Source organism: Cantharellus anzutake (genome assembly GCF_015039405.1).
Source record: "Cantharellus anzutake strain C23 chromosome Unknown EI90scaffold_38, whole genome shotgun sequence".
Classification (NCBI taxonomy): Eukaryota; Fungi; Basidiomycota; class Agaricomycetes; order Cantharellales; family Hydnaceae; genus Cantharellus; species Cantharellus anzutake.
In genome coordinates, this window is record NW_024066988.1 from 595,109 (window position 1) to 608,046 (window position 12,938).

The 12,938-nt window shown below is 49.3% G+C and overlaps 4 protein-coding genes across 4 annotated transcripts; 3 read left to right on the forward strand and 1 right to left on the reverse strand.

The window, feature by feature from the left end:
- Positions 1 to 1,145: 1,145 nt before the first annotated feature.
- On the forward strand, positions 1,146 to 1,651 carry EI90DRAFT_3126603 (uncharacterized protein; the record flags this gene model as incomplete). Its single annotated transcript, XM_039063934.1, has 3 exons — positions 1,146 to 1,214; positions 1,275 to 1,511; positions 1,583 to 1,651. 3 exons carry the CDS (start codon positions 1,146 to 1,148, stop codon positions 1,649 to 1,651), a joined length of 375 nt encoding a protein of 124 aa, XP_038913908.1.
- A 2,522-nt stretch (positions 1,652 to 4,173) lies between these two features.
- On the reverse strand, positions 4,174 to 5,592 carry EI90DRAFT_3066490 (uncharacterized protein). Its single transcript, XM_039060955.1, is given in 3 exon segments — positions 4,174 to 5,188; positions 5,233 to 5,405; positions 5,416 to 5,592. The coding sequence occupies 2 exon segments, from the start codon at positions 5,356 to 5,358 to the stop codon at positions 4,808 to 4,810; spliced, it is 507 nt and encodes a 168-aa protein (XP_038913909.1). The 5' UTR covers positions 5,359 to 5,405; positions 5,416 to 5,592; the 3' UTR covers positions 4,174 to 4,807.
- Positions 5,593 to 9,179: 3,587 nt separating this feature from the next.
- On the forward strand, positions 9,180 to 9,537 carry EI90DRAFT_3126604 (uncharacterized protein; the record flags this gene model as incomplete). Its single annotated transcript, XM_039063935.1, has 3 exons — positions 9,180 to 9,234; positions 9,302 to 9,384; positions 9,448 to 9,537. 3 exons carry the CDS (start codon positions 9,180 to 9,182, stop codon positions 9,535 to 9,537), a joined length of 228 nt encoding a protein of 75 aa, XP_038913910.1.
- Positions 9,538 to 10,412: 875 nt separating this feature from the next.
- Positions 10,413 to 11,006, forward strand: EI90DRAFT_3066499 (uncharacterized protein; the record flags this gene model as incomplete). Its single annotated transcript, XM_039060956.1, has 2 exons — positions 10,413 to 10,559; positions 10,617 to 11,006. A coding segment is annotated over exon 2 (280 nt), but the record flags the coding sequence as incomplete, so codon positions are not given.
- Positions 11,007 to 12,938: the final 1,932 nt, after the last annotated feature.

Below are 12,938 nucleotides of genomic sequence, written 5' to 3' on the forward strand. Positions count from 1 at the left end.
AGTTTTCCAGTATTTGGAGGTTAGTTGATTAGCGGCAGGAACGTCCGAAGGACGCGACCCGTGACGTGACAACCTTTCCATTTGCGTCACTCCATTTCGGTGCATACCGTACTAGGTAACTGCAATTATTTGTATTTCATCTGTGGGGAGTCAGCCGCTTCTCGTCACTGGCCTCCACCAACAGATCTCCTTATGTAATCGAGGCTGAGTGATTACCATATATCACCAGCGCACTGACAATGTTGTTACACCAACAGGCCCCCAAAAAGAAGTCGTCGGAACCCCAATCTCTCATGACCAATCAAATGGGTATCTGTTTGCTCCGATCGGCCAGTCGAAATGAGGGATTTCAAATTTTGCGTAAGTCAGCTGTTGCAGCCGTTGAAGCCACAATATTGTTTCCGAGTAGATCGAGCGAGCTGCGCATTGGAATACTGCTGCAACATCTGGCTGTGCATTTGATTGGTGGGATCGGCGGTCTCTCTAACCCGGGAGTAGAATGAAGTTGCGGCTGGGCGCGTACGTTTCATTCTTCAAGTTGCACCGGATAGATTTGATGACCGAACTACGCCACCCACAGCGCAATAACAAGTAGCTGCGGCACAAACCATGAGATACACCGTTTTGTTATCCGCTGCTGCTAGTTGTTGAGCGTCTGCTTTTTTGCCATGGTTCTGTCCCGCGGATCCACAAAACATGATGCCAAGGATTAGGACATTTGAATGTTTTCGACCAATTCTCGATCATTTAGTAACTAGAGATAATTCCCTGATTTGCTCTCAAGGTATTGTACGGAACGGTGCCACATTAAGCCCTATACTCGGCAGGGCTTCCTTACTTGGATTTCCATCTCTGCTTTCTTTTGCTGCCCAATACCCTCAAATCGGTGCCGCCAGTCAAAAAGCTGGGAGTCTTCCCCTAACTCCACTCTTCACTAGCATAACCTGACCCCCTTTCTAGGCTCTTCTCAAGCTAATTTCGGGCCCTCCTCACCTTTACACGCGGTGTACATCCATCTCTCCTCCGGATCATACAGTGTCATTGACCTTTTTTTTACATCACATCATGCTCTATATAGGACTCAGCGATTTCCGTACCTTCGTCCTCGACCCTAGCGTTCCACTTTCAGGACACCCAGCTTACGCATGCCTGAAGAAGTTGGTCACCATGCTCGAGGCATTTCCAATCCAGACAGACTCCTGACGCAGCACAGAGTGTGTACTGTTTCGTGGGGTTGGACCCCCCCAGTTGACTAACGATCCACATTCATGCAGGAATCACCAGGAAGTACTATCACTACCCAAAGCCCTGAGAGCAGCGAGTTGACGGGACGTGGCAATGTCTCTGGGGGCGACCAGCAGACTACAGTAGTGAGTGCGACTTCCTCGCTTCACTCTCAATCACCAGATACAATTGCGAGTACCAGAGCCACGCGCCCATCCCTGCAGAAGACCGGCCAAACTCGTCTGGCTCTCCTCATCCAGGCAAGCAGTTCCCATGATTCCTTGAACGTTAGCGCTCATGATTTGAATCAGTGGGCAACGTTCCTGATAGCCGATTTTTTACTCCGTTCCCCGCGCAGCAGCTTTCACCCACAATGTCTAGTGCATGGCTCAACGGACATGGGCAAGACGAGTCCCTGCCTCATTAGATTGAACCGCGTAGCTACCATGTAATTAGATGGGAAGTCAGTAAAGTTGATCAAGTTAATATCTGTTTTGGCCACCATGAGGGCAACTGTATTGGGTGTCCCTGCCTCAGCCATGGGAGAGAGTTTCGAGATGAGGGCGGTATGAGGGCGAAGTTACGTATTGTTCCCCTTCGGGCGATATCCAAATCGAGGGTTGTCCATCAGTCAGTTGTGGGGGGACCCAGGACACGCGATAAGACCCACACAGTTCCAGAGTGCAACCGGAACTTCGCGGTTGACGAGTTTACTCTTCCAGTTCGAGAACTGGCTCCAAAATTAACCAACTAGCAGAATTTCGGACCGAGACCCGGAAGCCCTTCTGCTGGTCCTCACCAGCGCTTGTAACCAAACAAGTAGACTGTATGGAAAAAAATGAGCAGAGGGCCGACGGATCACATTTGGAACATATGCATTGGGACGAAGTGTCGAGATGTTGTCAAATCCACGTGGTTTAAATGAATCCCACATAACATATGGGCGATACTGATCCAGATCTTCGCTCCAGTAGAAATCGGGAATTAGAAAAGCAGCCAGGGGGTATAGCACAATTGAGAGGAGCAATGTACTTCAACAAATTAACTGGCGATCCTCATGTAAGTTGTATCAAAAGCAAGCGAACAATGCAGCAGCTAGTAAGCAGATCGATCCCTGTTTGTCTTCCACATAATGTAATTTCTTAGGACCGGGCACCGGGGGATGCTTGTGTGTGGTTCATGAGCTGTAGGGTGGCGCCGTCCAAGAAAAATGATGCAGAGTGAAAGAAACGTCGATTTCTCCATCACGTGGCATGCTTGGTCAGCTACAGCAAACCCGATAGCCTCGGGGTCGACATCACTTTATGTGCTTTGCCATTTATTGAATAAGTACATCTGGTAACTGAATCTGATGTCGTGATGTTCAACCAAAGTGAAATCTGAATGCATGCGGAGCAGTTTGAGGTACACCACGATTGAGTCTTTACAGGGCCACTGAGTTCGCCACCATCACTATGATTTTCAGATTTACGACATCACCATGGGCAGTAATTCGCACCATCACGCTCCCTGGGGTTTTCCAGGCATCACGGCCGCGGAATTGTAGGCCAGAGCGCTGGAGGGTAGCTCGAATTCTATAGCTAACCGCACATGAAGCTCGTGAATTGCAGTCTTCCTGATGGAATCTCCGCCGAGTTAGGGATACTGATTCATTCCTTGTGATTTGATTGACTGATCATCATCGATTTCAGCATCTGCTAGCACACGAGACACAAAACCCCAGTTTGGGCCGTTTTTTAATAACCGGCCGATGCACACGTGGTACAAAACACGACAATATGGTATCAATTCAAGGCATGGACACTGAATGTTCTTCCCCATTCGTAGATCAGAAGAACGTTAGCGTGATCGCGTGAATTAACACCAGTGTTTCGCCAATGATTGACCAGACGATCACCACCAAGCAAGAAAGGCATTCTCCAGCGGGTCCACCGCTCTGCATATGTACATATGGATGGCTCATCGTCAGACCCCAGAATGGTAAATCGTGCCTTAACAGCGCCCGACCCTGCAATCTTTTTCATTGGCTCTCATCAGAGCTGGCAGATCATTCCACTAACGAGGAGCTAATCCGATCCGATCTCCGGAAGGGGGTCAGTGAAGCAAGGAATCTCAGCAGCCACTTTCTTCCTCCATTCCCCCCTTCCAACCATGAACGTTACAATGGTTGTAACACGAAATCCGCTACACTCCAAACCGGTCTCCTAAAGCTCCACTGGCTCAAGGGGAAAAATATTGCATACTTGACTGGAGGCATAGCTGTGCAGAGATTACAGGGCGCAGTGTACCAGCGCGGAAGTCCCGCGTTCTGTAAGTAAGTATCTCCAGAACGCTTCGTAAGCCCTCAGCATCTTCACGAGAGTAAGGAGCACCCACGCCCCAGCACCATCTTCCCAAAGGTGGGCAGTTGCTGGCGCCTGTGGTTGTTCCCGAGCACTCCGGTGCTCGGCGTCTTAACATGGGTAAGGGGTGTGGCGGGCAATGAGGAATCGCTCATGTTGTGGATGACAACCGAAAACTGGAATGCCACATCCCTAACAGATCAAATGCCGAGACCAAGGCAGCCAAAGCATCGACAGGAGCTAGGGGCAGAATCTCATTCTCTCATCTCTTCCACCAAGGGCGAAAGACATGAGCGATCCCTCATTGCCCGCCAAGAAATCATAGGACGAACTATCCATTCACCAAACATCCGTGGTGCGCGTTGAAAGTCAAGAGATCAAGCCTACCGTAGTCCCAATAATGGTGCCACCTCGTGTAGATCTATAGGACTTGGTTCATGCTTTGCCACCCCCCCATCCAATTGATTAGATAGCTTTGTTGGAGATTGTTCAGGGCATAAACATTTATTGAAAAGAGCACTCATTTCGGGAATCAGATTTAGGGCGCAGGGCATCGGGTAAGCCGATACCACTCGCTGCAGCTAGCGCGGACAGCGCATCGAAGAAACTGACTGAAATTAAGAATCCCAACGAGCATTATAGACCACTGATGCTAAAGGCTGGCGAGCGTTAGGAATACGGCGCTACAACCGCACGTCGTACAAAAGACCCAGCTGGAAGGGTCTGCCACATGCAACTGGCAGAGTGCCCCCAGTATGGTGTAATTGAAGGCTCGGATCCTCCTGCAGACTGGACCGGTGCGAATCCTATCATTGAATTGGGGACGTGAGAAGATGAAGAGAGAGAGGTGTCTCGTCTAATCGCTGTAGTTATAACGTTGTACTGCCTCAGCTCAAACGCTAACTAAGACACTCTCTACCGGCTTGGTTTGGCATGGAGGGGACCCAATAGAGGGGCAGCGCAAGGACCACTGGCATTCTGGCCTGAGCTAGGACGGGTCCAAAAAACAACCGCTGAGATTACTCCGTCACATCGCTGCATCAATATTGCACGCTCGATCATCCAATAGAGGACAAGGCTGGCGGGATTCCCGTTGTCGTGTGACGCCTCGCATGTTTTGAGTGGAAGATGGGCTTTTGTGAGGAGTTGTCCTGTCCAGCGCTAGTACGCATAGTATTGTAGTAGTAGTAATAGCAGTAGTAGTAGTAGTAGTAGTAGATGTACGTCTTTAAGCCGGTCGGCTACAATGTGATCAAGGAGGGTGTTTGTAAAAGGGTGGTATCGAAAGCATAACGGTGTGGTCTCGAGGTGATAGATCTCGGTTTCTCGGATGTAAAGTGGGCAAATTGATGTAAGGGGGAAAAGAGATATGATGGTCGGTTCACGGAAGAGTGGTGAGGTGAGTTCCTAGCATCCTTGGATTGAGTGCTCACGTGGAGATCCAGAAAAGTAGGGGTTGTCTTTGATTCAATGTAAGTTTGGCCAGGCTCGATCAAGAGGGGATGTAGTTGTTGAAAAGATTTCATCATCATCATCGCAGGGAAGGAGCTTTGGGCGGCCATTATGGATGCGCATAGTGCGGATGCGCTGTGGAAGTCGCGCGGGTTGCTGTGGTGTGCACGCTGCAGTGTGATACTAAGCGAGGATGGTGGTCGGCGGTTCCTACTGGCGGGGTAGAAGGGAGATGACTGTCACGCGGCGTTGGGTTGTCCTTGCAGGGCCTGGCCATGTCACGAAAGGCAGGATAAATAGACAGCCAAGAAATTTTTAGCGCAATGCTGGAGGCCTCCATCTCATGTATAGAGGCCTTGGTTGCTTACTGCTTTGAGGAGGATGCTGATTGGAAATGGGAAGCATGTCCGATCCGACGCGTGTACCACCACCCACGTCGTCTACTCGCTTACCAGTGGACGCATCTTCGAGCCTACAGTTCCCAGTACCACATTGGGTTGAGAACTGGCCGCCTGGACTACGTCAAAGTAAGGTGTTCCTGGATAACGTGACAACACTCATGAATAAGCGGTCTGTGTCACATGAATGAATGAATGAATTCATTGTATTGTACGTCCCTGTGCTTGTCGGCATATGCCGTACATACGTGAACCAAAGACAAAGTGGAGGAATGGTATGTTGATTGAAGAAAGGTGTTGTGGGTCAGGACGGTGTTGCGACGCGATGACCGCAACTGTATAAGCCAACAGTTACTAGCGGCATGGGCCCTGGTTATTGAACGACCGGACATACGTCTACTGCTGCATCAAGTGTGAGTCGAGGTACGCCTTATCTGGAATGACCCGCGAATGGAATGTTTATTCAACTTATTGCAGCTGCCTCTTCCGAACCCCGAAACATCCCTGCGTGTAACAGTTATGGCTATTGATCATATGGTATGGATGTTCCGCGGAATCCCTGCCTCGTGATATGGAGGACCGATTTTGGACACGGGTGCGGACAACAGTGATACGCAATTTTCAATTGCGACTGGCAAGACTGGAAATCATCTCGCGTATAGGCACAGCCAACACCAGCAAGTGAATACTTTCGAATCGGTTGGTGGGAGGATACTCCGCGTTGATCTTTTCAACTTCCGTTGTAACACCGCGTGCATGACACGGACACGACGATAAGGCATTCGGTCGCAAAGCCGCAACACAAGCAGCTGCGGAGTAAATCACGCAGTAGTATATGTAAATGAGTGCAGGCCTAGAGGCGTTGGTGTTCTTCGGCCTTTCCCCCTTGCCTTCGCTTACCTCTCATCAAATGATAGCAACTATAAATTGCTATCCGATGCACGTTCATCCCAAAGAGTCAGCATAGCATGTCCAGAGGATACCCTTTTCCAATCCAATAAGTACCATTTCTGCAGCATTTATCGGGAATTGGGCGACCCAAAGTGAAACTTTGTGGTAAGGATTAATCCTCCTTGCCTCATGTTGATGTCTCCCAGCGCAGTTCCGTACACAATGCTGCAATGTCACGCTTGCTCCGAATTCCGCCACTCAGTTCAGCTTCCCAGAATATACCAGGATGCGAACAGCATCAACGAGGTGCCTGGGTATATCTGATACGTCAGCTCTCAATGGCACCTTTCCCGATGGCTCGTAGCGTACGTGGCGGCTGCTCCAGGTGAGTTCTGTAGTTGAACTATCCCTAGCACCTATATCCAGCTGAAACGTACTCAATTCCTGCTGGGGATCCCGCATTATCTCCATCCATAAACGAAGCGGCTGCAATATTAGAGCCAAAGAAGTTGAATCAGTAGCGATCACACCGCCTGCGATCCTACGAGCCTAGGCGAGCCAGAGTGAGAACATCTGCCAGACCTATGTTTTTAGATCTGGCGACCCCACTATTATATTGCGCTGGATGTATTCTAGCCTGACTGCTTTCGGTCCGGGTGGAGCTGGTGGGGTGAGAGTATACAGAAGCACGAGGCCGCCAATCTCATCGTTCCTAGGCTTTATTCGGGCACTTTAAATGGCTCGAGCGCAAGCTCCTCAAAGCCCAGCACTATCCGTTATGGCAGGAGACGATGAAAGACATTGCCCAACCATCCCAAATTTGGACGCATCGCCTCGGCCCCACATTTACGAACTCCGCGCAACCGAAGCCAATTATTTCTTTTCAAGTTGCATGTGCCTGATTACGACTCAATTCAGTGGTACAATGAATCCCGATCGATCTTTACTTCTCTTGGTGAGTCCAATCAGAGTTGTTGCAGACATTTTCTTTTTTGTGACGGAACGAGATTGGCGAGAGATCCCAGGTCAATTTGTCGCTGTCCCGGACCGCTGCTTTTGCATTTACCAAAACTCCGCCCGTTTGGGCTTCTTGAATCTTCGGGGCTCTGTATGCTGGTGCATTCACCAACAATAGATGTCAGAGAATGCGTCCCGAGAGGTTCTTCCGATGAAATGCAATAGTCCAGACATTCATATATATACGGCAACTGATACGTACGTTGTTGCACTCCAAGGACACTACAATGAAACGTGTTCCCTTAGATACGTTTACCACAAGAAGCAATTCTCAGAGAGGTTGTTCTGGTCTCGCCTGGTTCAGGATTTTCTGCTGTAAGCAATCTGTGATAGGGCGTTTCCATGCCAATTTTTTTGGCTCTTCTGCGGAGTTGGGATGAGCGCTTCGGATGTTTTGTTCCGACAGGCTTTCCATACAAGGTTGCTTGGCCAGCTGACCATTCAATTCAACATCTAATTAATGGTGCAATCTCCCACTGCGATGAGGCACTTTCCCCTGCGCCCTCCGGCTTCTGGGGGTCGATTTTTAGCTTTCTAGCTCACGAATAACTGGGGAATTTCCCGCGGAGATTTGATCGGGATCGCTTCCGTACCAAGGGCATGCATGCTTCGGCTTTGTCCTTGGGCGCCCAACTTAACAACAGTGGCAACTCATTGCTATATTCATGCAATGGGGTTCTCTCTCCCTCTGGGGTGATGCATAGTGGCACAGTAACGTTCGGGACGCGAATCCGTCGTATCGCCCTCGGGTCCATTGCCTAGAGGAGAATTCCCCAAACCTGAATCAACTCCACCGCGACCCATTTACGAAGAGTTGTAGTAACACAATGCTGCACCTTAACAGGACATCCCTCGCGCGTTTCATTCGACGAGGGATGAGTTCACACATATTTAGTGAAGATAATGGCATTGCTTTCCCATCATTTCGCCATGGAAGCTTGCTTTGTTATTTACAGTGTATGAAGCCAAGTCTGTAACTTTGGCCATTGAGAATGATCACAGAGACAGGGCATCGCAACGGGGGACAGGGTCGAAGAGTCGGATCGCGGTTCCCGCAGTTTTGGCGCGAGGCTCCCAGACGCACGGGGGTTAGACACCACCTCTGCCCATTTATTTGGGTAGTCTCATTCTCATATGCTCACTATGCCACGCCCCTGCCCTTGTGTTCAGCAAACTATGGCGGATCGGTCAATAACGGACAAAAGCCTACCCCAAACATGTTCTCAGTGGGATCGACATTTCACCCTGCATGCCGGGGTAGCTCAGTTTTTGCAGGCAGAAACTATGAAAAGCAGGATCATGTCGAATATTCTTTGTTCCCATCATTACCTCTACCGCATTGTCGGTCACCCCAATTTGGTTCATCGGCCAATAGCATCTCTCCCGAGTTTGATAACCCCGGATCCTACTAGATCTTGCTCCCACGCAATGAAACAGTTTTTGCTATTACTTAAAGAGGACGGATACTCATGACCTAATAGCATAGAAATGCGTGCGCGCGCTTCTTCTCTCCTTCCTTGTTCGGTCTCCGCAACGACCCCATTACCGCGCTGTTTTTCTCCGGTAAAACAGCTCCAAGAATCTGGATAAAATGCCAGATATGTTGCAAGCCCCCATCACTTACTGGTCCCCCTCCCATCCTAACAATTCCTTGCGGCGAAAACTTAACACACAACAGCAGTGTTCTCACCCACTACCTTCTTGCTACGCGTCGTAAATTCACTGTATGTACTCAGGGCCTTTACCTTTACCTTCTATCGCCAAAACCCCTCCTAAGCCTCGTGCTAGGGGGGTCAACAACTCTCCTCACTCATCGTGTTCATAATCCTCAGACTCCTATCACCAAATTGCTCGCATGTCAAGAGATCCCTCTGGCCCGGATGACATGGTCCCTACACAGCATGAGGCAGGTATGGTTCTGGGTGGTTGGCCACTAAGCTAACCGTCAATTCGCATGCGGATAGGGATCGTCCACAGAAACTGAGGATACATGTTCTCAGACTAGAGAATTCACTGGAGATAGCAACGGCTCCAATAACAATCAGGCTGCAAACGCTGAGGTGGGTGATTGGACTACCCCCTTTCCGCTATGTCTTTGTTGCTGATCAATAACTACAACCCAGAACCATGCCCCCGCTTCTGCGGAGGACGGTCCAAACCCCGTCGGTCTGGACAACCCCAACAATCCTTCTGCAGGTTGGTGGTTGCCTTAACTCCATCGTCGCTCAACATCAGCATGATTCCTTGTACAGGGGACCACGGTGTGTTCTCACCACACCCAGTCGACCAAATCCCGCCCCCACAGGATCTGGTTCGACGAAGATGGAGTGGACGACTCGGAGTTTCCGGCGCACCCCATAGACCAAATCCCCATCGATGAACGTTTATTCGTGTCTTTGCGCTAGGGTTTTCTCGAGCTAGTCTTGTGCGTGACACGAGCCAGGTTCAAAAACGCCACGCTGGGACATCAATAGTTGATCTCAATGGAATAAAAGTCACGCGTGACGCCAAGTCTAGGTCTCGATATTCACATTTGCGAACAGCTGCCTTATGTACATATCACCGCATGCTCCTAGCGGTTCTTCTTAATGAGTTCCGCCCAACGCCTCACACAACTTTAGCCCCACGCTATACTTTTCAATTCGATCCGAAAGAAAAAGATGCGTCTTAACCCCGCCCTTTACGAAAAGGAAAAAGCGACCAAAAAACAAAGACCAGGAGCGGGGACACGGCCGCCGCCACAATCTCCCCAAATGAGGATCCGGATTGCCGTTGTGGAAAACCCTTAGGACTTCAGAAGCATCTTATCTGGAACAATCCCCGCCATGACCTCCTGGGCAGGGGACCCCGAGAGCGATGCTCTTAGTACTGCTAGCCGAGTTCTCGGCTGCCACGGGGCCATACGAGAGGCGAAGTGAGGATTTGTCAGACTGTCATTTGGGTTTTGATTGGATCACTCGACGTGAGTTCAGGTTGGGCCAGTTCTTGTTATTTGTTACGGGCAGCATGTAGCCTGAAAATCCACTGACATCCTGAGTAAGGCCAACAAATAAATGTATTCGGCTTCCTGCATTGTATGTCTGAAGCGCCTTCCACTTTCAAATCAAATATTCTTTCTTTTTGCCTTCTCTTACGCCTCTGAAGTTCTCTCCAAAGTGGGCATAGGCACTACCTGGTTCTTTCGGCTGTTTGCTGTTTCTGGGTATGCGCTGTAATGTTCCAGCAAGCTACTAGCCTATACAAAATATTTCAGTATGTGGCAATAGATCTGAGAATTGACTGATTACGAAACTTGTGTGGGTGCTCTTTCAATTGTGGCGTCTCCAGTTCCAGTTGTGATCCATCGAGTGCGAATATCAAAATCTCATATATTCCACACGTTCTGGTTCCCTCATAGTATGCATGCATCAACCCCGTATCGTCTTGGGGGAGATACCCCTATTCATGTTTCCGTGCTTAGCATTCTGTGCCACAACTCGGATAGGAATCAGCTTCATTAACTGCGCACCGGCTGTAAGGAGAGGCTATGTTCCCTTTGCGCCGCAACCCTCGTTGTCTCTGCGACGCCCGCCAACTGCTGCGAAGATGCTCCCCCGAACCAGTCAGGGCTTCATTTCGCTCGCACCGTCCGCATATAGATACATAAGGCGTGGTTCGACTCGTGACGCCGAGCTCGATGTAAGACCCCCCCTCAGTGTAGATATCAAAACCATCATAGATCATATCGGGTTTGTATGGGACCTGCACCGATGAATTCAACCGTTCTGTTTCTCTGCTGGGCCACTGGCAGCAGGCCAGTGACTATTGGGTCTGGCCAGCTCGCGGGAGTAACCAAGTCTCACGCCGCCAATACATACAACGCTAGCACCAAAATAGCATCGACAATTAGCCAGCACTTTACATATTGTGTCATGACAGCAAATGTCCATTAAATTTATTGGTGCTCTTCCGAATCTCGAAGCATCTTTGCGTGTGACCATTATGAATTTTCAACTGCTGATCATGCGGCATAAATTATTGAATATGTGCGCGGGAATTTGAACGTCATAAGTATGTACTGGAACAGTCGACTGCCCAACACACGGTTCTTCGACTTTGAAACTGTGACTGGCAAAACTAGAAACTGTAGCGCTTTGAGAGACAGCAGGCTGTGAATAAGCACATTCAACGTTGGCCACTGGTGCAATTTGTTAGTTGCTTGAGCGTTGACACGACGTTCTTGGTTGGCACGTTGATCGGCCTCATTCGCGCATGGTTGTTTGTGTGGGAGGATACTCGGAATGGATATTTTTGTGGGTGACAAATCGCGCAATAGGAAGGTAAGAACAGGCCTAGAAATGCCAGCGTTCTTTTTAGATCTTCTCCTTTCCTTCGTCCGCCCCATCACATTAATTCCCATATGGAGTCTAAGTTACTGGTAAGGCATCTAATCACGCATCCTTTTAAGGTCCCAGGCCATGGCACAAGCCAAACTTTAGAACTTTGAGACCGATAGGAAGCATGCCATTGGTACTCGATGCACGTTCATCGCCAACGGAGTTATCCAGCATATTATGTCCAGACGAGACCCTTTCCAATACAGTGGACGCCTTTTTTCCGAAAGTCTATTGTCAGAAACTGGTGGCCCAAATAAAGCCCAAATAAAGCCCAAAGTAAAACTTGATCTCCTGACGATAAGAATTGTGCCCACTCACACATCCGCACTGCATTCCCCCGATCAGCTCAACTTCCTGGAACAGATCAGGACGCGAATGGCAGCGACGAGGTGTTCGGGTGCGTCTGATGCACCGGCTACCAATTGTAATGTACTAAGTGACTGATTGCTGTATTACCCAACACCAAGCCAAAATACGACCTACTCCATAATAGGCACGCTGCACCTACTGTACTAACATGACCAACAACCTGTCACGCGTCACGCTGGCCTCGAGGTCCGGCTCAAATCAAGGTTTTGTCACGCGTCACGCTGGGAAAAAGGTTGAGTTAGTTGTGTCACGCTGTAAACCTGGTTTCAGGGTGGCTGTGCAAACTGTAATTCAAATTTCCCTTTTTCGGAAGTAAATACATTCAAAAAATGGCCATTTCCTTGTCCAAATGGCGCACCTGTCTGGCCCGCTTTCTGCGGCCAAAGTCACACTTCTGTGGGCTTGAGGGGGGTATCCTCAGCACAGGTTGATGCAACTTGTAAGGTGCCATCGCAGCCTAATCAGCCAGGATTCAGGCCCAATAGGCCTACTATGGGTAAAAACTACCTCTTAGGTAGGCTTAGCAAGGTGGCTTGGGATATTATTTCTGTATGAAATAGGTTCATTTGTGCAAGAACAAATTTGTTGTGCAAGCGCAAAACCATCCATATGTGATATCCGGGTGCAGGAAATTTTTCAGAAAGGTGCTCTAAGCACATTTTCAGATTCTTTTGCATTTAGTTACTTATTATGGCAATATCCGATAGTATTGCATTCCTTTTATGGTAAGTTCGCCGGTTGGGTGTCACGCATCAACATGAGCTGCCGGTTCAGTACTTTTTGTCACGCTCCGGATGCAACTGGTAGTTGGTCGTGTGAGTACAGTACACAGTGGCAGCCTGGAGCCTGTCACGCGTCATGCTGGCCTT